At 45.4% G+C, this 23,576-nt stretch overlaps 1 protein-coding gene across 2 annotated transcripts in view; it reads right to left on the bottom strand.

Annotated features, from left to right (window-relative positions):
* The window catches only part of ATP6V0A4 (ATPase H+ transporting V0 subunit a4), a 41,890-nt gene that overhangs the window by 16,364 nt on the left and 1,950 nt on the right, over positions 1-23,576 (bottom strand). For both annotated transcript variants that reach the window (XM_077339802.1, XM_077339804.1), the window contains exons 2-14: positions 21,175-21,314; positions 20,302-20,380; positions 19,457-19,551; positions 17,499-17,624; positions 15,951-16,045; positions 14,186-14,312; positions 13,964-14,046; positions 10,273-10,366; positions 9,120-9,332; positions 7,990-8,140; positions 5,912-6,051; positions 5,605-5,759; positions 171-264 (exon numbers count right to left, since the gene is read on the bottom strand). In XM_077339802.1, the coding sequence (XP_077195917.1) occupies positions 171-264; positions 5,605-5,759; positions 5,912-6,051; positions 7,990-8,140; positions 9,120-9,332; positions 10,273-10,366; positions 13,964-14,046; positions 14,186-14,312; positions 15,951-16,045; positions 17,499-17,624; positions 19,457-19,551; positions 20,302-20,380; positions 21,175-21,291 (1,569 nt within the window). In that variant the 5' untranslated portion in view covers positions 21,292-21,314. The remainder of the gene's footprint in view (positions 1-170; positions 265-5,604; positions 5,760-5,911; positions 6,052-7,989; positions 8,141-9,119; positions 9,333-10,272; positions 10,367-13,963; positions 14,047-14,185; positions 14,313-15,950; positions 16,046-17,498; positions 17,625-19,456; positions 19,552-20,301; positions 20,381-21,174; positions 21,315-23,576) is intronic.

The raw sequence follows: 23,576 nt of genomic DNA, 5'->3' as shown, positions 1-23,576 counted from the left end.
GATGGAGAAGCCCCTGGTCCTGGTTGAGGCCAGGTGAACCTCACAAGGGTCAGAGATCCCCATTCCTTTCCCGTTGCTCAAGGAGTGAATGTAAGAGTATCCATGCTTTATTCCTCCTGATGATAATCCCCTGCCAGATGCCTGAAACAAGAAGATCCTTATTTGATTACCGGATCAATTCCAAAAGGGTAGGGATTTCCAGTGAACACTCCCGGTTCGTTTGGGTCCAGTTGCAGCAGCCCGCTAGCTTCAACGATTTCGTATCTATGAAGGAAGAAAGAGAGAAATGTCAGGGGCTTAGTTGACTCTCAGTGTGTGAGATATGCATTCATTAGTATTCAAAAGGATTTTTAAAAATAACATTTTGACCGTTTCTGCATGGGAAGTTCACACTGGGCTACAGGCTGGAGGTTGAACTGGAGCAGGTTGCCCCGCCTCTTCCTGCTCCCGCATGGGGGGGGGGGGATTTGGTCCAGTGCACCTTGTCCACCCTGGATTTGTGCTCCTGCACAGGAGCTGGGGCAGTGAAGTTCCTAGTGCAGAAACGGTTTTTGAAACTTTTGCTTCAATAAGATGCAAGTGGCATGAATGATATGCATGTGAGTTGGTAAAATCAATGTGTCACATTCAGGCTAATCTACACATACACTGTGCCGCCTCCATCTGGCTGCCTGGTTCTTGGTCCTCATGCAGTAGAAGCGGTACACAGTGTTGAAGTAGAATCTTCAAGCAGACTTCAAGTAAAGGTTGGATACATACTTTTCTTGGATGCTTTAGGATGCTTAGGGCTGATCCTGCGTAGAGCAGGGGGTTGGACTAGATGGCCTGTATGGCCCCTTCCAACTCTATGACTCTATGAGAATCCACCAATGACAAAATTGCTCTCGGAGGTCTAAACCAACCCCACGTTCCTTTGGTCTCCATGGTCCCCAGTTCTACAATCATCCCTAGGGATCATATATGCACAATTTTTAAAATACTTACCCTGAGTTAGATAGCCCAGGCTAGCTTGATCTCATCAGATCTCAGAAGCTAAGTAGGGTCAGTATTGGGATGGGAGACTACCAAAGAAGTCCAGGGTTGCTATGAAGAGACAGGCAATGGCAAATCACCTCTGAACAGGTCTTGCCTTGAAAACCCCATAGGGTCACCACAAGTCAAATGCAACTTGATGGCAAAAAAAGACCTTTAGTGGTTTTGAAGGGAATGAAATGCTACCTTTCCAGAGACTTGTGTGAAGCAGCTCACAAATAAAAACACCACCATAAAACCATACAAGCCACAATAACTTGTACCCCTCTAAGACGGAGGTCCTTTGGCTAGGCCGAAGGGAGCAGGAACAGGAAGCGCGTCTTCCCTGCCTGGACGGGGTACAATTGTCATCTGTGCCCCAAGCCAGGAATTTGGGAGTGATTCTGGATGCCTCACTTTCCATGGAGGCCCAGGTCACTAAGGTAGCCCGGACGGCGTTTCTCCATCTACGCCAAGCTCGGCTACTAGCGCCCTACCTGCCCCCGGAACACCTGGCCACTGTGATCCATGCAACGGTTACTTCTAGATTAGACTTCTGTAACTCGCTCTACGCGGGCCTACCCTTGTCTCTAACCCGGAAGTTACAGCTGGTACAGAATGCAGCTGCACGGGTCCTCACTAAATCATCTTGGAGGTCCCATGTTCAGCCTCTGCTGAAGCAGCTGCACTGGTTGCCAGTTTGTTTCCGGATCAGGTTCAAGGTTTTGGTACTAACCTTTAAGACTATACGCGGCTTGGGTCCTGCATACTTGAGGGACCGCCTATCTCCTTATGCCCCCCGCAGGGCACTTCGCTCTGCGGGTAAGAATCTGCTGATGATCCCAGGACCCCGGGAGGCACGCCTGGCCTCGACAAGGGCCAGGGCCTTTTCGGTCCTGGCCCCTACCTGGTGGAATGAGCTCCCTGAAGAGCTGCGGGCCCTGTCGGAGCTCTCTGAGTTCCGCAGAGCCTGCAAAACGGAGCTCTTCCGCCAGGCGTTTGTCTAAGGCCGGGTGATGGCCCGGGGCTAAGATCGGACCCCTCTCCCCAGAGGGGGGAGGCCAGTACTAAACTGCCCTTTTTCCTCAGAGTGTTCCATCCTATGCCCAATTATCCTCCGTTCCCTTCTGCTCATCCAGTGGGCCTGTACGGGAATAGTTTTAATCGCCATCATTGTGACTTAGTCATTGTTTTAATGGGGTTTTAATGGGGTTTTAATGGGGAATTTTAATGGTTAATATATTGTATTTGTATTAAAATGTTGTGAACCGCCGCGAGCCGGTTTCCGAGAGCGGCGGTCATACAAATCAAATAAATAATAATAATAATAATAATAATAATAAAAGGGTATCAGGGCATTCAATTCCAAATCCCTTTCTAGAGTTGAGTAAGGCTAGGGGAAGGTCAGTCTTAGAAGAGATCAGCCCTGACTGCTCTTTAGAAGGCCAGATCCTGAAGATGAAACTCTGAATACTTTGGCCACCTCAAATACTTTGGCCACCTCATGAGAAGGAAGGACTCCCTGGAGAAGAGCCTAAAGCTGGGAGCGACTGAGGGCAAAGAAGAAGGGGGCGACAGAGGATGGAGTCACTGAAGCAGTCGGTGAGAGCTTAAATGGACTCCAGAGAATAGTAGAGGACAGGAAGGTCTGGAGGATCATTGTCCATGGGGTCACAATGGGTCGGACATGACTTTGCACCTAACAACAACAAGGTCAGGGGAAGGAAGAATCAGGAGATGTGTACCCGAATGCAGAAGATCCCCCTGTCTGCATAGTAACACAGATACTTCAGAATACAATTGTGCCAATAAATCTCTTTCCACAGCATTTCTGCCAGTCACAATGATGGATGAGGAACTTAAGTAGGGCCTTTTGGATTCTCTGTAAGCAACCCTTTCAAGTTCTCTCTTTTCTTGTGCCAATATTGTTCTCTTCAAGTTGACACTTTATTATTAGCCTTTCTGCTGTATTACTGATTGATATGTTACAATATGTGTAGACAAGCTTCTATTCCCTTTCATGTTAGTTGTAGAATGAGCCTGTCAGTATGTTCTCGGTGTGTATATATTAGTGTTACCATCTTGTGTCTTGTGTGATTATTAGTAGTGCATGCCAATAGTAATTGCATTGCTCACACTAAGCGGTGTGTATTCAGCTCGCTCACCAAGTGATTTCCACTAAGCATGGTGATTCCAGTGTTTGTCCATTTCCAAGAAAGCTAGAAGGCAATATCATCGGAAGGCCTTGGCCTTTGCACTGTTTCTTAGACAGCCAGGGAAACTGGTTGGCCACTGTGTGAAGCAGGTTACTGGGCTCGATGGACCACTGGTCCAATCCAGCATGGATCTTCTTAAGTTCGGTCACTGAACAATGAGGAAGAAATTGTGATTTGTACCTAAGATCAAAGCAGCAGTGAGGGGCACTAGGGTTGCCAAATGGTTCCCACAAAAAGACACCATTTGATTAAAAAAATTGCTGATATACATACACACCCAATCTGTCCCAAGCAAAGCATGCTAAAATCCACATAGTTCAGAAAAAGAAGAAGAAGAAGAAGAGTTGGTTCCTATATGCCGCTTTTCCCTACCCGAAGGAGGCTCAAAGTGGCTTACATTTGCCTTCCTATTCCTCTCCCCACAACAGACATCCTGTGGGGTGGGTGAGGCTGAGAGAGCGCTGATATCACTGCTCGGTCAGAACAGTTTTATCAGTGCCGTGGCGAGCCCAAGGTCACCCAGCTGGTTACATGTGGGGGAGCACAGAATCAAACCTGGCATGCCAGATTAGAAGTCCGCACTCCTAACCACTACACCAAACTGGCTCTCCCACTAAAAATCACATGGAAAAACTCTCCCACTAAAATCACATGGAAACCTAAGCATGTTTACTCAGAAATAACCCTCAATGAGTTCTGTGACACATATTGGTGGATAAATGTGCATAGTCTTGTAGACTTAAAGTACTTAATAGCAGTCACCTGCAGTCACCTGGGCTGTGCAAAGGATAAAAAGGCAAGACAGACATCCTGTCCACATACTGCCCTCCAAAGGACTCACTCGCTCTGAACTCTTCAGCCTTTTTCCCCACCATGATTCCCCAATTTTTAAAATGTTTCTTTAGAACAAACTTTCTCAACTTTTTTTTATCATTGAGAAACCCCTGAAACATACTTCAGGCTCTAGAAATCCCAGAAGGGGTGTCATCATGCAGAATATGGTTGGGAAGCATAGACCACCCAAGACATCTCCCTTTCCCACCTCCTCCAGGCCCATCATTGGCCATGGGGAGGTGGATTGACATGATCATATAAGGCCATATCATCCTATAAAGGTTTAACACATTTTAAAAATACATAATAATTAATTGATTTCCATCCATTCGGGAAACCCTTCCAGGGCCATCAAGAAACCTGCTTTAAAAGATTCAATCCTATCCCCCATCTGCCCCCATCTGCATGGGGAGATGCTTGGCTGGGCAGCTTTCTTCCCTTGCACAAAAAGGATTTCTCTGGGAGTGTCATGCCTGCCTGCCCAGTGGTAGACCTGGTTCTTTTCAAACTTTTTTTGGGTGCCAAAGACAACAAGCAGACAGGGGGGTGTCACCATTTTATCAAGCAGCAGGGAAAGAAAGGGTGCACTTGGAGCTTGACTGGTGTGGTTGCAAGCTTTCTTAGGAAATACTTGGCATCTATAGGTCCAGTATTATTTACTGGACAGAAGGGGAAAATGCCGGATTGGCCAGTTCAAGACTGAACAGCTGGCAACCCTAGCAAGGGCTTGGGTGGTGTTTGAGATGTTTGTTTCCTTAGGTTACCAAATACAAACTCTATCTACCTGTTCTTACACACTACTTTTAACTACTTCACTTTGGATACCAACTGCATCCCTGTTCCCCGGGCGGCGGGGGGGGGGGGCTAATATCCTATAAGCCTAGAACCTTTATTCGGTTTTTCCAACACAAACAACTTCTAACCATGTCACAGCAATGCAACCATCAATTTTTGGATGGTTGTCTTTGAAACCTCCTTTCAATCTCCATCTATTTTGCTGATATGCAACAATTTCTTCTGTTCTACTAACTCCATCCTTCCCTTTCTTTCTCCAAGACCAAAGGCTTGTGCTAAAAGTGGCAACCACACAGCCCTCCCCCCCATTCAATAATATCCAGCAGAACCTATGTGGTATCCCGACATAACGATGTTTTGTGTTTCTCTGCTTGCGCACCATATAATGGGCCACCACGATCAGGCTGGGGAAGGGAAATGTGGCATATTTTGATGCCAAAACAAGAGGCCAGTTCCGTAAAGTGGAATCCTCAGGGGAGCCTGAGATGATGACTGCTACTTTATGAGTTAGCCACATATTTTGAGTATCTTGTCTAACAAAGTAATCAGAGTCCAATAGCACCTTTAAGACCAACAAAGATTTATTCAAGGTGTGAGCTTTCAAGTGCAAGCACTCGAAAGCTCACACCTTGAATAAATCTTTGTTGGCCTTAAAGGTGCTACTGGATTGTGATTTTATTGTGCTACTTCAGACCAACATGGCTACTCATTTGAATCTTGTCTAGCAAAGAACCACTTTACCACTTACGTCCATGTTTTATTGAACATGGGGGTGACGTGCCAGGAAGACCCAAATATGTTGAAAGACTTGGAGAAGCAGTCATTGTAGATGAAGCCGGTGTAGATTGAGAAAATGCTCATGAGCAGGATTATGTAGCGACCGCCGAAAAAGGTATTCCAGATCTGCACAGAAAGACAACCAACACATCCAAGGAATAACCAGAATTGTACATGAAGCATGGCAGTGTCCGGAAAGGCAGCTCTTCGTGTTTTTCCTCCCACCCAGTCTTGAAAGGAATTAGTTCACCAGTCCTGGAACAATGCTTGATACTCACCTCACTATTGTTTTTCTGGGCTAGGAGAGATTTTTCATTCATGATCATCCAGAGTGCAAAAGCCAGCATAATGGTGCCGTGTCCACAATCACCAAACATCACCGCAAACAGAAATGGGAATGTGATTATAGTATACGGAGCTGTGGAAAGGGGGGAAACTTTAAAAATATTCTGCCCAAAATTGAAGTTGGTTCTTAAAGCATAATTATAACTATCTGCATAAAAGCAAACATCCAGGTTGGATACAGCAGACTTCTACCCCTTGAGCATGCTAGGTGTCTACTGCACCATGTTGTGATGATGCAAACATTCTGAATTTTTGGCTGAGTCAGGAACGGACTTGCCTAGTTCAGAAAACAGTGAGCCACTATGAGCCGCACCAAAACCCTCCTGAAGGAACCAATTTGACCTTTACCCAGTGCCCTCAGAAATAAATCTATTTAATAGGTCTTTGCAAGTGTAAGAAGGAAAGGGGCTCTTCTTCTCCAGTTTAGTAAAGCATTCTAGAAGAAGAAGAAGGAGAAGGAGAAGGAGAAGGAGAAGGAGAAGGAGAAGGAGAAGGAGAAGGAGAAGGAGAAGGAGAAGGAGATGTAGGTGACTCATAGGAAGAGGATTTTAAATTGTGATCTCAACTAAGATCGGTAGATGGTGCTGTTATACAGAGTTGCCACGAGCACCTTTAGACGTAAAGGAATGCAATTTTATCAAGTTTGCTTTCCATACAAGGTATCTTAAGAAGCATGTTTTTTTTTTTTTTGCACCAGAAATCAATTCTAGATACAGATTTGTCCTCTGTGAACTGAATTGTACTGAGCAATGATTTCCCTTCAGGAAGAGAATACAACACACAGAGTAACTATTTATTGACTGATGGAGACTATTTATAGGTCACCATTCTCCCTGAGATGCAAAGTGGCTCACACTATGTAAATTAATGCATTTAATAGGATGATATGCATTTAATGAGCAATGCAATAGGACTAGGAATTATAGAAATTTGAACTGGCGCTGTCATCTGAATAAAGCATAAGTATTAATTATGGCATTTCAAAATTCAGAATGCAGCATTGCAGCAGTAGAAACACAGTGTGTTTCCCTGGGCCAATGTATTGTGATATGGCCCTGTTTCCTTTACAAAAATGCTCTCCTGAACAATTCTGTTTGCAGAATTCCAGGGGTGTGGGAGCCTTTCTGACCTCCTGAGGCAGGCCTCCCCATAGAATGGGGACAGCTACAAAGAAGGCGTGGACAGGAAGTGGTTGATCTTGCCCACCTGCAGAAGGCCTAGCTCAGGTGAGCAAAATTGTCAGGGACAGTCTCCATAAACAGGGTATCATGTATGTTGTCCCTAAACCTCTTGAAGAAGGGTGGGATCACAATTGTGGATCCATGCTGCCTTCTTTTCTTCCGATGCCTCATTCAATTTACCTAAACCCAGATGCTGATGCATACTTCAGACAAGTGCCCAGTCTGAAGCAACAACAATCAACAAGAAAAGAGGTCCCATCAACCAAAATCTTCAAAATCCTAACCATTGGTGGCTCTAACATTTCTGAAAATCCACTGTGGACAGACCACTGTCTGGGACATGTCCGGGTATCTGGCCTGCGCTTCTGCCTTCTTCACGGGCCAATCTGGGCGCGCCCAGCAAAGCTGGGTGCACCCGGATTGGGCCAGCCCATGGAGCACCCAACCCCAAAAGCCGGCTGTGAGGTGCTCAGCCAGCCGCGCGGCCAGAAGCTGCCTGACTGACGAGGAGGGCGCTACCACGGTGACATGCCTTTGCTGCCGATCAACCCGGCTGCCAGCAGCCATGGCAGGCCTACTGGCAGTGCAGCCGTCGCCCCACCCAGCAGCAGGGCTACTGCCTCAGCCACCACATGCCAGCCCGACCAGCTGTGGGGCTGTTGCCCCAGCTGGCAGTGCAACGCCCTGCTCAACCCCACACGTCCTCTGCCCACCTGCCGAGTGTCAGCCCCGCCATGAACTACCATGGTAGGTCTAGTGCCCATTGCATTCCTGGATGCAACAGGCTTTCAGGCTAGTAGAAAACAATAAAAATTAAATGCCCCATTTACCTGGGTTGATCTCTCTGTAAGTTCCCACACCATAGGCATCTACAATTGCCTGGAAACCCGCAGTGAACTTATTGGTTCTGTTAAAGGTAGGAGGCGCCATCTTGGTCTGGACAGCTGTCAGGATAGGATTGATCGTAGAGCCACTACGTTCCTGTAATCAGATTCTGGTAACTAGGGCTGTAGTTACACCACAGTCTAAAAACTGGTCTAGCACCATTTTGACAACCATAGAATCGACCAAAGAATCCTGGGAATATGAAAGGCATCTCAAATGTACTCAGTAAACTGCAACTCCTGAGATTCCTTCCTTATATTCAGAAAATGCTTTCTCATATTTAAATAAAGTAATCTAGTAGTTGGACTGGGCAAAAGCAGCTACAGGCTGCAGTGACCATGCAGATCCTGCACAGGTGCTAAGCTGTTGCATGGATCTAACTTCACCAGGGAATGTGGATCTGATCAGGATCTTGTTTTATGTGTAATCAAAGGGATTCAAACCAGGCATGATCAACTGGCAAGCAAGGTTGCTGAAAAATTCTCAGCATGCCTGCTTATGTATCAAAAGCAGCAGCTTATATGGTGGACTGGTTGCAATATAATGTATTCTGTATCTAGCAAAGCGTGGGTCAAACAGCTGTAAAATGGTAATGGCAAAAAGAAAATAGAAATGAAAGCAGCTGCTGCTACCGAAGTCTATAGATTATTTGTTTGATGCCTGGCACGGTCCGAGGTTCATGGATTTCTTTTATAAAGCTCCCGCAATTACATGTCATCCAGCGGACAGCAGCTGTTTCCTTTGTTTTCTTTTTCTTGTTATATGGGCTTTCTACTGTGTAGGAATAATTGTAAAAGGCTGGTTCAAACATGGCCACACAGGATAGGAAATTGAAGGATTGTGTCCACTCCATCCTGCCCAGTTAGTCCACTTTTGAGTCTCCTGGACATCCACACATGGGCATTGGGTTGGCATGGAGCCTACACAATCAAATCCCAAAGTAGGCAGACCCAATTCATGTTGTCATTAACTTACAGGAATTCTGGAAATTTGGGCTTAGTGACTGTTCATCCATCCAAAGCAAAAATAAATCTTTTAAAAAAGGAAACAAGGAGTTCCAGATGTAGCACCTTACCATTCCTTGGTTTAGAGCCTTTTTTATCCGACCAGCGTCTGCCACGGGGAACCAGATCTCGGCAATCACACACTGCTGGGTGACATCAATGTTACAGGAGTTGAGAATGTGGTAGATGGCCTTCATTTTCTTCACCTTGATATCCCAGGTCCACAGGTTTGTAAAAGCCTGCTGTAACAGCTCTCGACGGAGGGACTCTGTTTGGGTGATGACCTGGAAGGAAATAATTTTAAATCTTCATGGTTTCTGTTGCATTTTACTGGATGGCTAAACAAATCAACTGTTTTTAGTGATATCAACTATTGCTCGCAGTCAAGCTATCTTCAGAACATGCCCACATTTTCAATCTGTCCCATGGAAGATGTGCACACTTCTGATTGGCTGGCCCATATAGTCATTGGGTTGCTTGAGTTCATCTCACAGTTTGTTCAGAGGTGGTCACTAACACTTTGACAATCACCATTTTCTGCACTAACTCTTTTTAATGACACCATCTTCACTTCCCGTCTTTTTTCAGACGATCTATCAACTTTCCACCTAAGGGCTCCTTTAGCATAGTCCAGGATGTCCCCAGTGCAAACCTTCTACTATAAATTAACAAGATGATCTCACCAAGCCACACCCTCCCTTCTACAATATAGGGTTAACAACACCTATTTACCATAGAGGTTATGGGTATTGCTAGAGCTACCATTATCAATGCTGGATAATACTATGAATGGCCAGGAACTCTATGGCCACAACTTCCTGAAAGTCTACAAGGCCTTATTTTTAAAAAAATTCTCCCTATGACAACTGTGCCTTCCTTTCATCCAAGTTAATGTTCACCAATCAGCTGAATTTTGGTGGGCCAGGGCCACAATTGACTGGAAGTAGGGTTTTCAGGTGCCCCCCCCAGCCACCAGTAGGGGGTTGGGGAGCAGGGTTGCCAGATCCAGGTTGGGATATACTTGGTGATTTGACGATGGAGCCTAAGGAGCTATAGAGCTCGCCCTCCGAAGCACCAATTTCTGCAGGGGAACTGATGTATGTAGTAAGGATATGTAATTCCAGGGAATGCCCAGGTCCTACCTAGAGGCTGCCATCCCTAACTGGAAGTATCCCACCTTAAGTGAGCAAATAGAATGCTAAAGATCAAGGCCAAGCCACCTACTGTGTTTAGATCCTCAATCCTTGTATTCACACCATCAGCCATTTCTCGCCGTTCTGCTGCAGACTCAGGGCAAGGATACACTGTGGCACGGAATCTAGTGGAGAAAAAACACAAAGAAATAGTTGCCATTGTGTACAAAGGTATTTGTTCCACATGGGTTTGCCTAACATGGCCTGGCAACTAGCAGGACGCAGGGACATGGAGGGACAGTATCAGAAAACCATCATGTCACTTCCAGGGAGAACTCGGAAGTAACACCACACCACTCTAGGAACTACTGGCAACTCTATGGTAAAAACCCTATGATAGTTGAACAGGACCGTTTATGCACTGGAGGTTTCATGCCAGGCTGCAGGTTGGAGTTTTAGTCATAGCAGGTTGCCCCACCTCTTCCTGCACACACATGGGGGAACACTTGGCCTGGGGCACCTCATCCGCCTCCAATTTGTGCTCCTGCATGGGAGCTGGGGCACTGAAGTTCCCAGTGCATAAACGGTCCATGAGAGCTGAAAGGAGGGTATTTCCTGCTCCTGAAAGAAAAATAGCAGCCGTAGTTCTTCAGTAAAGCAAGAAGATTCTGATGGTCCATGCTAGTATGTGGTTAGTAGATTCTTCTACCAAGCTACCAGGTCTTCACAGCACCATCATATCATGCCTTTATTGCAGCAACAACAACAACAACAAAAATACAGCTAGCTATTTGCCATGTCACTCTTCCTGCAATCACCATATTAATTACAAAGAGAAAGGAAACAGCAGTAGAAAGTTGGTCTTAGGCCACTGCAGCCTCCCAGGTATTATCCCAAGCTGAGGAAAAAGGCTTCAAGTTTCTTAAAATGGGATATAGCCTCTAGAAGCTAGTTTAATAGGCTGGTGGTGGCCCAACAGAGCTGTGCCCAGAATGAGCCATCCACTATCTGGGTTAGCAGGTGAGATTTCCCCACCATCCCCACTAAAGCATTGCTCCCAAATGCAGTGTTTCCCCTGGTTTGCACAGAGATCCCCTGAGATCCATTTAATGATACAGGGGGTCTACCTGTGGTTGCCAATCTCCAGGTGGGGCCCGGGGATCTCCTAGATTTACAACTATCCTCCAGGCTATAGTAGGGGAATGGGGGGACTTATGAGGAGCAAGAGATAGGCTAAGCTGATGTAGCAGCAACATGTCCAGTCACTTCCAATGTGACCTGGATGTGACATCTTCACCCAGCAATGTGGGGGAGACCTGCACAATGATGGGTTTGTAGAATCATAGAGTTGGAAGGGAACTCCTGGGTCATCTAGTCCAACCCCCTGCACCATGCAGGACACCCACAACCCTATCTCTGACACTGTAACGTGCCACTCCCTTGAATCTTCACAACCTCTCCATCAGATGGCTATCCAGCCTCTGTTTAAAAATTCCCAAAGATGGAGAACCTACCACCTCCCAAGGAAGCCTACTCATTTTTACTCTATCCTTCTTTCTAGGAGCTCGGTTCTGTGTACATGGTTCTTCCCCCTTCCATTCTGTCCTCCCAACAACACTGTGGGGTAAAGGTTAGGTTGAGAGACAGTCACCTTGTCCAAGGTCACCCAGTGCTCAGTGGAAATGTGAACCTGGGTCTCCCTGGTCCTAGTCCATATCACACTGGCTCGACATGTCCTTGATGACTAGCTGCTCTCTCTTAAATAGGAATTAAGCAGTTCAAACTGAGTGACTAATGATTAGACTATCGGGGCCGTAATGTCCCCCGATATCTTCTGGGTTTTGCCCCATTAGACTTGAACTCACCATCATTTGCCAAGCTAAACACAGGTAATCCCAAACCACAAGGCAGCCCTTGCATAGGCGTGACCGTCCACGCAAAGGGAAGGTAATCAGTCATACCGTGACTCTGCCTCCTTCGTCTCAGGCGGAAGCACTTTTGAATCATAATCACCTCCTTCCCTCCAGTTCCAACTCTGAAATGGGAGCTCCAATGAAATCATCTCGTTTGAAAGCTTCCTAGCTCTTCCTCATTATTATTTCAGTTTCATATGCTTCAGAGTTCTTAGCCCATGCTCAAATTGGAATTTTTAATCATGCTTGAAAGATTATTCTTCCTTACTGTAGTCCACAGATTTCACACTCCCCCCCCCCCCCGCCCCACGTTACTGCAGCAGTGCAGCTTTGATCTCCTAACAGTCCTTTTGCATACAAAATGTCACTTTACCCTAATGACACATACATCTAGGAAAGCTGGAGGGAGGGAAATTCAGGAGGGAGCCTTCACATTGATTACTCTGCTCCAACCTGCACATCAGCATCTGAGCAGTCACACCAGAGAGAGAACGAGAGAGAGCAGGAGAAGGTGGAAATGCCCAACACTTTTACACCACCTTCTCTTTTTAATAAATCTGCATGTGAATTTGTGACCAATTGACAAATTGGCAGTCCAACATGAAAAATTAAGCACCATTGCATTCAAAGGTATGGGCACATTGCATGAAAATTACTAATATAGTGGTTAGACTAATCACAATGTTTAGAAGTTAAAATGTCTGAAGTAAGGACTATTGCGAAGATTATGTTGTGGAGAAATATATATAGTTTTGCTTGTTCTATATAACGTGCCATCTATAATAATTTTTGAAGAAGAGTTGGTTCTTATGTGCTGCTTTTCTCTACCCGAAGGAGTCTCAAAGTGGCTTACATTCGCCTTCCCTTTCCTCTCCCCACAGCAGACATCCTGTGAGGTGAGTGAGGCTGAAGAGCCCTGATATTACTTAAGAAGAAGGAGAGTTGGTTCTTATATGCCGCTTTTCTCTACCTGAAGGAGTTTCAAAGTGGCTTACAATCACCTTCCATTTCCTCTCCCCAGAACAGACACCCTGTGAGGGAGGTGAGGCTGAGAGAGCCCTGATATCCCTGCTCAGTCAGAACTGTGCCATGGTGAGCCCAAGGTCACCCAGATGGCTGCATGTGGGGGAGCGGGGAATCAAATCCGGCTCACCAGATTAGAAATCCGCACTCCTAATCGCTACACCTGGCTGGCTCCCTCCAGTTAGGTTACATACTCCCACACAGAAACCTCAGGCAAGGTCAGGGCAGGCATATATGGAAAGGCACACATTAGCTATTTATGGAAGTTGATTTTTGTCCCCTGCTTTTCAGGACCCGAAGTAATCACAAAGTGGCTTACAATCTCCTTCCCTTCTTCTCCACACAGCAGGCACTCTGTGAGGTAGGTGGGGCTGAGGGAGCTCTGACAGAACAGTTCTCTGAGAACAGCTTTAACAGGACTGCGACTGGCCCAAGGTCCCCCAGCTGATTAGCATTTGGAGGAGCAGGAAATCAAACCCAGCTCTCCAGATTAGAGTCTGCCAGTCTTAACGAATACACCGAGCTGGCCCCACCATATTGTCTTATACTAAATGCTGTCCTACACTGAACCAGCCCATCAGCCCATAAAGGTACGTATTGTCTGGTCAGACTAGCTGCGGCTCTCTAGTTTCTTAGGCAGAGACCTTTCATTTCACCTTCAGCCTGGTCTTTTTAACTGGGCATTGACCCATGCAAAGCAGAGGCTCTTCCACTGAGCTACAATTCCTTCCCAAATGAATATCTGCATAGAACTCTTAATTCTTTTCCGGGTTCTTTTGGCCACTCATCCCTGCAGACACACACACAGCCTGCTGTTTTCTCAGTAGAGTGTGGGGCTTTCTTTACCCTTCACAAATCTTCCTGATTTTCTGTTTGAGCTGCTCCCCTTGATAGAAGATAATGAAGACGTTCTTTTTCATCTCTTCTTGCTGAGAGAAAGAAATGCAAACTAAATAGAATGTTGCAGTAGTCATTGCCAAGCAGCACGGTATAAATTTACAGGCAATGCATACCAATTGAATACCATAAAACTAGAGGCAATAAAACGAAAGTCTCGTGTACACCTACTGTGACCGGGTCTTGCAAGGTAGTGTCCATCTCACTGAACCGCAGGTAGATGTTCCCTCGACAGGCCCTCCACAGCAAACGTTCAAAGGGGCCCAGCCTTTCTCTTTTGATCACTCCGGCTATGAATCTGCATAGCACAAACAAGATGGATAAATTGCAGCTTCCCCTAGGGCACTAAGGATTAAGATGTAATGACAGGGCTATCCTATGGAGAGTAACTCCTGTCTAAACAAACAGATTTTGTAGGGTTCTTCATGGAATCGCACCATGTCTTACTAAGGAGAGCCCCTCTTCCCAGGTACTCCAGCCTCTTCCCAGGTACTCCAGCAGAGAATTGCCCTGCTCCTAGTTAATTTACTGCCATTTCTAAGGACAGAGCAGGACACTGGACTAACCATAAAGGCTCCTTCTTCTTGAGGGTGAGAAGGACACACTCATATGCTTGGGTTCCTCCTCACCATGAGAGAAAAAGACCGTTTATGCACTGGGAACTTCACTGCCCCAGCTCCCCTGCAGAAGCACAAATCGGGGGTGGATGAGGTGCACCAGGCCAAATGTCCCCCCGTGTGGGTGCAGGAAGAGGTGGAACAACCTGCCACGACTAAAACTCCAGCCAGCATCCCAGCATGAAACCTCCAGTGCATAAACGGTCAAAGAGAAACAACCAGGCCTCCTTCCATCAGGCAGGAATGTCGCTAGCATTGTACTGTGTTATTTAATTGATATTCGTAATAGGTTTTGTCACCGTAGGGCATTTGGAAAATGTCATTTTTGATTGCAAAACAAGGTAACATACAGAAATAATAATGTTCTAGAGCTTACATAAAACTAGACGTTTTAAGTTTATAAAAGATGACGGTTAGTTATGCATTTGCTGTCAAGGCTGATTTGACATTTGCCTACACATCGTTAATTACTGAATTGTCACCCACAAGCACACAAGCCTTGAATCAGCAAGTGAACTGCCTCCGTTTCGTAACTCCCATATGTACGTAATGTCAAGTAAGCACTCCTGTTTCGCAATGTAATCCTAAGCAGAGTTAGAGCCTTCTAAGAACATTGCAGTCAATGGGCCTGGAAGGGTATAAATACCGCTTAGGATGGCACTGTGATTCAGCCAAATGTTAGAGCACATGTTCTCTCCTCAAGAATCATCATCAAGAATGCCTATGCCTACCTTTGGGATGCAATCAGTGATTGAAGTGAGAACAGCTGGTTTGTTATTAATAATAGATATGGGATGAATATGTTGATAACATACTTATTTCAGACTTTTTAAAGTTATATAACGTATTTAAGATATTTTCTTAACTATGTACCAAGCAAAGAGAGTTGGTAGCTTGGCAGCAAAGGCTTCCTCAATCCAGCCTTTGAAACAATACAGTACAGAAAGGATGCCTCTCAGGTAAGGTACAGTATGGTCAGTCAAAGACTTTACGGTTTAAAAAAGAAAAAGGGTGTCTCAATTCACGGCACAGGGTGCCTGGGCTGTAAGGTTGACCTTGCATATTTGGTGGATGGTAGTGGATGGAAGGTTAAGAACCTTTGTCACAGAAGGGAAAGAAAGAGTTAAGAATGCTGTGGTTGCTAGGTAACCAAAAGATGGCCTACCCAACCATTTCTAGGCCTAGCCAGAAACAAATAGCCTTCCATTTCAATGAAGTCTTTGGAGGAGAAATCCTCAATGAATTACGCATTATGTCCCTGGGGGGGGGAGGAGGGGGAGTATTCCTTATTAAACCAAATCTAGTCCAATTCTACTAACCCCAGTTTTGCTGCCACGGCTGCAGGAGTACTTCTTAATTCTAACAGCCCAGAAGTGTCCTCGTTGAAGAAGTCATCAGGCAAATTAGTTTCCGTCTGAAAGCAAAAATGACATTTTAATTTTTTTTAAGGCTGCTTTTCTTCCTTCTTACAAATTGTGGGTGGGGGGGGGACTAAAAAAGAATTACAAACAGGATACAAACAAAAGACAAAACAAAACAGTTCTGGTGAAAAATCATCAGTACAGAAAATGGTTAATGATGCTCTAGTATTGTTAAGGCAAGGTTTGACTGTATGAGATACGAGAGTTAACTTGGTTTAATAATCTCATGTCCTTCATAGGGAACCCTGAAAATTGTGGTTGGGCAAATATGGGATAACCAAGCTGCTTACTGCGAGTTAGAAAATTCATGCAATTTGGGGAGGGGGCTTTGCGAGTTTGGGGAGAGCAGGGTATAATGTCATATACAGAGTACAGCGGATCTCTGTGGTATGGGGAATCAGCGGTAATTCCCCAAAATCAATTATTCAAAGGACTAAATGGCAAAAAGTTGCATGCTGCAGGCTTAATCCAGAGCCTCAAGATCCTTGGAAATCAAGATATGCTGATTACAGCAGAGGTTTAAACCCAGAAAGCAGTGGTAGATCCTATATAAGCAGCAAAAGGGAAGAGAGTGCCGAATCTTCCCACAACAATAGTTACTTCCCCACTGTCCATTCCCTCCCTGTGGGACATTCTTCCTAGTCACAGTTTTCGAAGTAAGCATTCCATGAAGAAAAGTATTTGGGGATACTGGCTGCAGGTGGCAAGCTGTGGGCTGTGAGAGTACCCAACGTCTCTCCCCACCCATGTCTCTGGGTGCAAAAAAAGGAGGAACATCTGGACAGCATCACCCTTAGGCCAGCCATGATGCATCGGGTTTGCTGATTTTTTTTTCTCCTTAGAGACAGAGAACAGAAAAACATCAACCTCTCTGGGCCAAAGGAGAAACTGTATAGTCCCCACATGTAGAGCTAAGCTCTGTTTTCAGAAAGCATGAGGAACCTCATCCATGGTTTAGTTTAGACCATGGTGTCGGCATACTTTGCACTGGGGCATTGGCCAGAGCTGAGGACTTCTGGTCAGTCCCAATGCTGCTGACCCCCAAGGCAGGCACCTCCTGTGCTACCTGTCTGTACCAGTGCCCAGCATAATTGAGGAAGAGCATGTGGGCAGTGCACACTGGGGAAACTCCCAATTTAAACAGCAGCTATATACTGTGGCCCATGGTGTCATGCAAAGGGTGTGTAGCTAGGCAAGGAACTGAGCATGTGCCGTGGAAGGGCTTGCAAGTGGAAGAAGGATGATTGGGCAGGTGGAGGGCATGCTGATGTGGAGGAAGAAAAGATGAGAGGAGGGCCCTGGTGGTGGGCAGATGTAGGGGCCCTGGGCACTGTCTGTTCAGGGCTTCCAAAAGCTGGTACCATGTCTGCTTTGACCCTAAGCTTGGTATTTGCAAACGATAACAGCACCGGGGGGACGAGCACCTTAATTCAAAGATTATATCACCTCAAAGAAGTCATGGGTTTTCTTCAGGAGATGTTTCAGCTCTGTGAGTTCTAAAAAGTTCTGCCTCAACGTTTGCAGGTTATGATTGGCTTCCTGCAGCTCCCCGTCCAATCTTTCCAAAACTGCCTGCAGCCAGAACAGAATCAAAAGTCAAACTCGATTATTCCTTTGCACACTTCACTGCCAGCAAAAATGACTATTATCGAGATGGATTCAAAGATGGCAATCCTATTCAAATATGCCACAGAGTACTTGGCAGCCTTGCAGCAAACATTAATAGCCCTGTTTCTGAGAATAAGTCATGAATTGCTCAAAAGACAAACACAGAGGGAAAAAAACACAACAAACCTTGATGTATAAGAAAAAAGAATGAATGAATTTGTAAATTTTGTTTGCAGAAGTTTATTTGGGCAAAATAGTCAACTAGTTGGACCCCATGCAGAAGCTGAAAGACATGCAATAATGATGCCCAGAGAAGTAAAGGAGGGTGTACGTAATTCACTCCTCCTCTATTTTATCTTTACAACAATCCTGTGAGGTAGGTTAAGATAAAATAGAGAGACCTGTATATGAAATGTATGAAAATATGGATTTTAACCTGGATTTTACAGATCCAAGATCAGCGCTCTAACCACTATACCATATAGGTATGTGGGAGACTACTCAGGTATGCAAAGGCAGACTGATTCCGCATGAGGAATTTGCTCCTGCACAGCCTCTCATTGCTCGCAGATTTTAGTGCTGCTTCCTCATGATGTCAGCAGCAACCTGTGGCTGTGCAGAGTGAGTTTTTGTCCAGTTTGCTCTGCAATAAGGGAAATCTCAAAATCCTGTTTCCTCTTTCTTGTCACATGGCATATCGGGGTGCAAACAGGGGCAAGTCCATCTGATGGGAGAAACGTGTGACACTCTCGGTAGTGTTGTGCCCATCTTTGCACCTGCCTTCCCTTCCCCATTTCCAGATTGAAAATTTTTTTAAATGGCATGGTCCACCTAGCTAGAAGACCTCTAAAACCCTCAGTTCAAATAAATTTGCCCTCAGTTCAAATAAATTGTTCTCTCCAGTGTGCACAGTAATATCGGGATCGGGCAACATTTTTTAAAAAACAGTTTTACTGTTAGGGTGTATCTCCATGGCAACGTGGAAGTGTATTTTCTTTAAAAAAATAATTTTGGGACTCGGGCAGGGGGGAGGATGAAACTTTGAGTCCCCAAAACCACCTATGTGAAGGGCTTGGTAGAATGTGTCGATTGACAACCTAAGGAGTGGGGGGGGGGAAACTTTGGGTTGTCCATGCTTCCTGCTTCTCTGCCACCTCATTGGGAGGCAAACAGCCATGGTGAGATGGCAAGATAACACGGGAGGGGTCTCCCTCAGGAAACATGAAAACACTTGGTTTACTAGTGCTCATTTTCAAGCAGGAGGAGGTGTGCATTATATGCCTCCATGCGGGATCAGTCGAAATGTGACTTGCAAATTAGCTAATATGTTACAGATGGGCTGGAATGTTGAAAGTGAGTGAGTATTAGGTAAAAAAAGCCATTGAGAGCTTAGAAAATAGTAGAAGTGGGATTTGCAGGGGGATTTATAAATTCTTCTTCCTTTACCTGTGATACCTCACAGGATCCCAGCTGGTTAATTTCTAATCACTAAAGGTGATCAACTACTTTGTGGCTTTAAAATCATTCATGCTTGTAATTCATGCTCTCCCTTCTCAAGGTTGTGAGCTGCCCATGAGGACTCCTTTGCTTTCTAAGTTCTATACTATTTTCCTAGACAGGAAATCTGGCAACACTGATGCATAATGCCCATAATAGTTAGAAGTTAGAAGAGCCTTGCTGGACTGGACCCAGGGTCCATCTGGCCTAACTTTTCAGGAAGCCACCAACAAGGCATTAAGCCGACCATTCCTCCCTTGCTGTTGGTCCCCGGCATGTGGGAGTCCTGAATCCCTTACTTCTAAGTCAATCATTTCGCGAGGTAGAGGAGTCTCTGGATACTTTTCAGGGATGGGAAGCTTCACGTCATCATCCATTTCGCTTTGTAAGAAACCTGTGGGCAAATCAAACAGAGGCATGCCAAGTGACATTCTCATAAATATAGAATGACAACTACGGAAGACCTCCCTCACTATTTCCTCTTTCACTACCCTGAGGCCCCCATAGACAACCTGCATTTGCCTTCCTACCCCTCAGCCAACCTACGTTTATCGACACACCCCCCTTTCTTCAGCTTTCCCTTCTTCCCTCCCCTGGCAGCCTACCTCTGGAAAAAGTCTGGCTGAGTTGCACGGCAATCCCCAGGGCTGGTTACTGCTGGGCCCTGCCTCTCTCCCGTCCCCCACATTCCATTTTCCAGACCTGAGATGACCAAGGAGGCATGATTTGCCCCTCAGAGGTCTGTATGTGCTCTCAATGCTTGCATGTGCAAGACCCATGGGTAAATAACCTCCCAGGGCCATTTCAGGCTATGACGGGGAGGCAGGAACCCCTCCTCCCCCCACTCCACAGTTCAGATCCAAATTGACCCCCTGAGGTGCTTCTGAATTCCCAAGGAGAATGTACAATTGCTGTCCTACTGCAAGTTTCTGTGTCAATCATATGGTAGATCTATGTAGGTTGGCTCAGAGTTGATGCAGCTAAAATAGATCTAATACTTTTTCTTACCTATTTTATGTTTGCTTTCTGGGCAGTTATCAAATGCTGAAATGATGTATCTTATACAAAATACCTAGTAAACGTAAAATATTTTAATACCTATTCAAAGGCTTGCTTGTTAAGAACAGCATCAGAAATTACTTACGAAGAATTCTCTCCAAGGATTCACATCTTCTTACTTCATTCACAAACTTTCTCTGGAAGCTGCTCACATTTTGGTTTAACTAGGGAAGTTATATGCAACAAAAAGTTTAAAAGGAAAAGCAAATGAAATTATCCATTGTCACACATACAGAGCTCAATTATATAGATGTATTAACTTGGGCAATGCTAAGAAGACATTTCTGGTCCACTTTTCATGTAATACTTTTAGACGAGGAGTCCCAGATCTTTTGATCGTGTGGGCATATTTGGAATTCTGACACAGTGCTGTGGGCACAGCCATAAAATGGCTGCCACAGACACCAGCCACAAAATGGCTGCTGAAGTGTCCTTTTAGTCACATAGTGAAGATCCTTGTGTTGTGACCAAATCAACATTTGGTGGGCAACAGGAAAGATACTGGTGGGCACCACATTAAGGACCCCTCTTCTAGATTTGTCACATTGGAAATAGCACTGTATCTTATTTCCCGCCTACTCAACACAACTCTCTATCTTGAAACAATATTGGTATTGCAAGACCTTTCACTTAATTAATTCAAATTAATTCAGGCTTTTAGCCAGAACCTTTACATTTTCAAGCATCAGTTGTTCATTGTATATCTTCCTTGGATACATATGAAAGTACCAAAGCCACTTTGACTATTTCTCAGTTTAAGCAGAATCATTTCCTTAAAGGGCTACTCTAATGCTATTTAGGAAGAAGTAATAGAATAGCACTTTCTTAACAGGGATACCTTATCATCTGTGAACTTAGTTCACCATCAGTTAGGAGAACCTTTTGGAAGGACTTCCAGGTCTTCTCTTGGCTCTTGAAGGAGCCCAACCCATGCCCCATGTCAACCCAGTGTACTCACATCTCTGAACTGCACCAGACCCAGCTCTCCAAGTTCCGACACACAGCAATAGGCAGATTCCACTTGAAGGAAAAGTTGCATCAGGCACATCTCTTCACTCCGGAAGACAGACGCCATCTTGCACACTCTTCTATGGGGACCTTTTTAAAGAGTATTGAAAATACAACTTTAAGGGCTATTTCACAAAAGAGATCCCATCATGGTGATCCTCTCAGCTTTGCAAAGGCATACATACCACTGGTTATGAGGTGGTGTGAGGTTTTATTTTTCCAAAACTCCCTGGAAGTTAGAGAGTACACTAGGTTTCTATTCCAGTTGCTTGTGGGAAGAAAAGAAGCTCAGAATGGTGCCAGCTTTTGAGAGATCCTGCATTGAGCAGGGGGTAGGACTAGATGGCCTGTATGGCCCCTTCCATGATTCTATGATTCTACAGGTTGGCTTGAGGCCATGTGTTCAAGTCCTTCTACACTTCATTGAGTGGAGAGGAAGCTGGACATGCCCAGAATGGTTGCCAGTGAGGATGCATGGACCTTCCTCTCTCTTCTAGCTGGCCAGTAAATAGGCAAGAAAGGGAGGAACCTGGCTTCTGGAGGGGACCCCAACCCCACCAGGGGGGACTGGCAATCCTACAACCCACAGTTCTCACCTCTGAGAAACTGGGGAACTGGGAAAAACAAGTTCCACAGAGTGACACTCTAGGTAAAAGAGGAGGTTCCCAGCCTCCAGACAAGGAGTGCTCCAGGAATTATAAGTGATTTCCAGAGATCATTTCCCCTGAGGGAAATATGTCATCACACCTCTACTGCGGTTCCTCCCTTTCCCAAACCCCACTCTCCCCAAGCTTCTGTGAATGTTCATGAATTTCCCAACCCACAGCAAACCAACTGTAATCAAGGTAGATAAACTAGGCATGCAACCTACAATGTCACCTGGAAGTGACATCAATTCCTCTCAAACTCCACGCTCCCCAGGCATCATCCTTGAAATCTCCTGTTGGTTGCCAAGGAAATTCTAGCTAGTGGGCATTGCTATTCATTATTTTGGCCTGTGATTTTATAGGCTTCTTACACCCCATTTTTAGAATATTTATGATTCTGACACTAAGAAAACAAAAAAAAATTGTTCACATCTCCTGTTTCCTGGACAGAATGTATGTATATGTTTGTATAAAGTGCCATCAAATCGCAGCTGACTCATGGTAACCCGTAGAGTTCTCAAGGCAGGAGACAAGCTAAGGTTTTTCACCACTGTCTGGATGTGTAGTGATCCTGGACATCCAAGTACTAACAGGGCCAACCCTGCTTAGCTTCAAAGATATGACAAGGTCAGGCTGCTGGACAGACTACTGCACAGGAACTGAATACAGCACGCAACAAGTGGTGAAGAACTTCAGGGTTCTGTAATGAAAAGCTGGAGGTGAGCATCATCTCTGACAGTGACCTTCGATGGGAAAACAAGGGTGGTCTCATTGGATAACTATGGCCTCATCCATGATTCAGACAGTTTGAATCCAGGTTCCAGTCAAGTTCCATTGCTGAACAGAATTTGCCTTCAGAACATCATTGTAGACCAGGGGTAGTCAACCTGTGGTCCTCCAGATGTTCATGGACTACAATTCCCATGACTACAAATAAGTGAGGGAGTGGTAAAAGGATGGGGAGAGTACAGCAGTTGTTAGCTGACCATTCCTTAATGGCTCAGGATGATTGGCTAGATCATTTAAATGGGCCCTAATTATTAGGAGAGTTCCTCCCCCAAGAAGAAGAGTTGGTTTTTCTAGCCTGCTTTTCACTGCCCGAAGGCGCCTCAAAGCAGCTTACAATTACCTCCCCTTCCTCTCCCTGCAGAAGACACCCAGTGAGGTAGGTGAGGCTGAGAGAGCTCTGACAGGATTGCTCAGTCAGAACAGCACTATCAGAGTTGTGACAGGCGCAAGGTCACCCAGCTGGCTGCATGTAGAGGAGTAAGGAGTCAAATCTGGCTTGCCAGATTAGAAGCCACCGCTCTTAGCCACTCATTACATGACACTGGCTCTCTTATAGAAAACAGAGGAGGCAGAGGGCATATATGAGGGAGAGAAACAGCAGTTTTGATTTGGAAAGAGAAAGGAGGAAGTACTATGCAAATGTGTGTGTGTGTAAATTGGCAACAAGTTGCAGCCAATTTATGGCAAACCCTTTCCTCCCCCCTCCCCAGCTGGATTTTCCAACCATGGTACTGAAGGCCCCTCAATGGTACACTGGCATGGGTTTTTTCAAAATATCAGCTGGGGAGAGCCCTCCCTCTCTGTGCCTGCCACTTCCGGCTCCAAGCAAAGCAGAAAGAAAAAGGAGTCTCAAAGCAGCTTACAATCACCTGCCCTTCCTTTCCCAACAACAGACACTCGGTGAGCTAGGTGGGGC

This window comes from Paroedura picta, chromosome 5 (assembly GCF_049243985.1).
Source record: "Paroedura picta isolate Pp20150507F chromosome 5, Ppicta_v3.0, whole genome shotgun sequence".
Lineage (NCBI taxonomy): Eukaryota > Metazoa > Chordata > Lepidosauria > Squamata > Gekkonidae > Paroedura > Paroedura picta.
The sequence above is the reverse complement of the archived record's forward strand: the minus strand, read 5'-3'. Positions and strand labels throughout refer to the sequence as shown.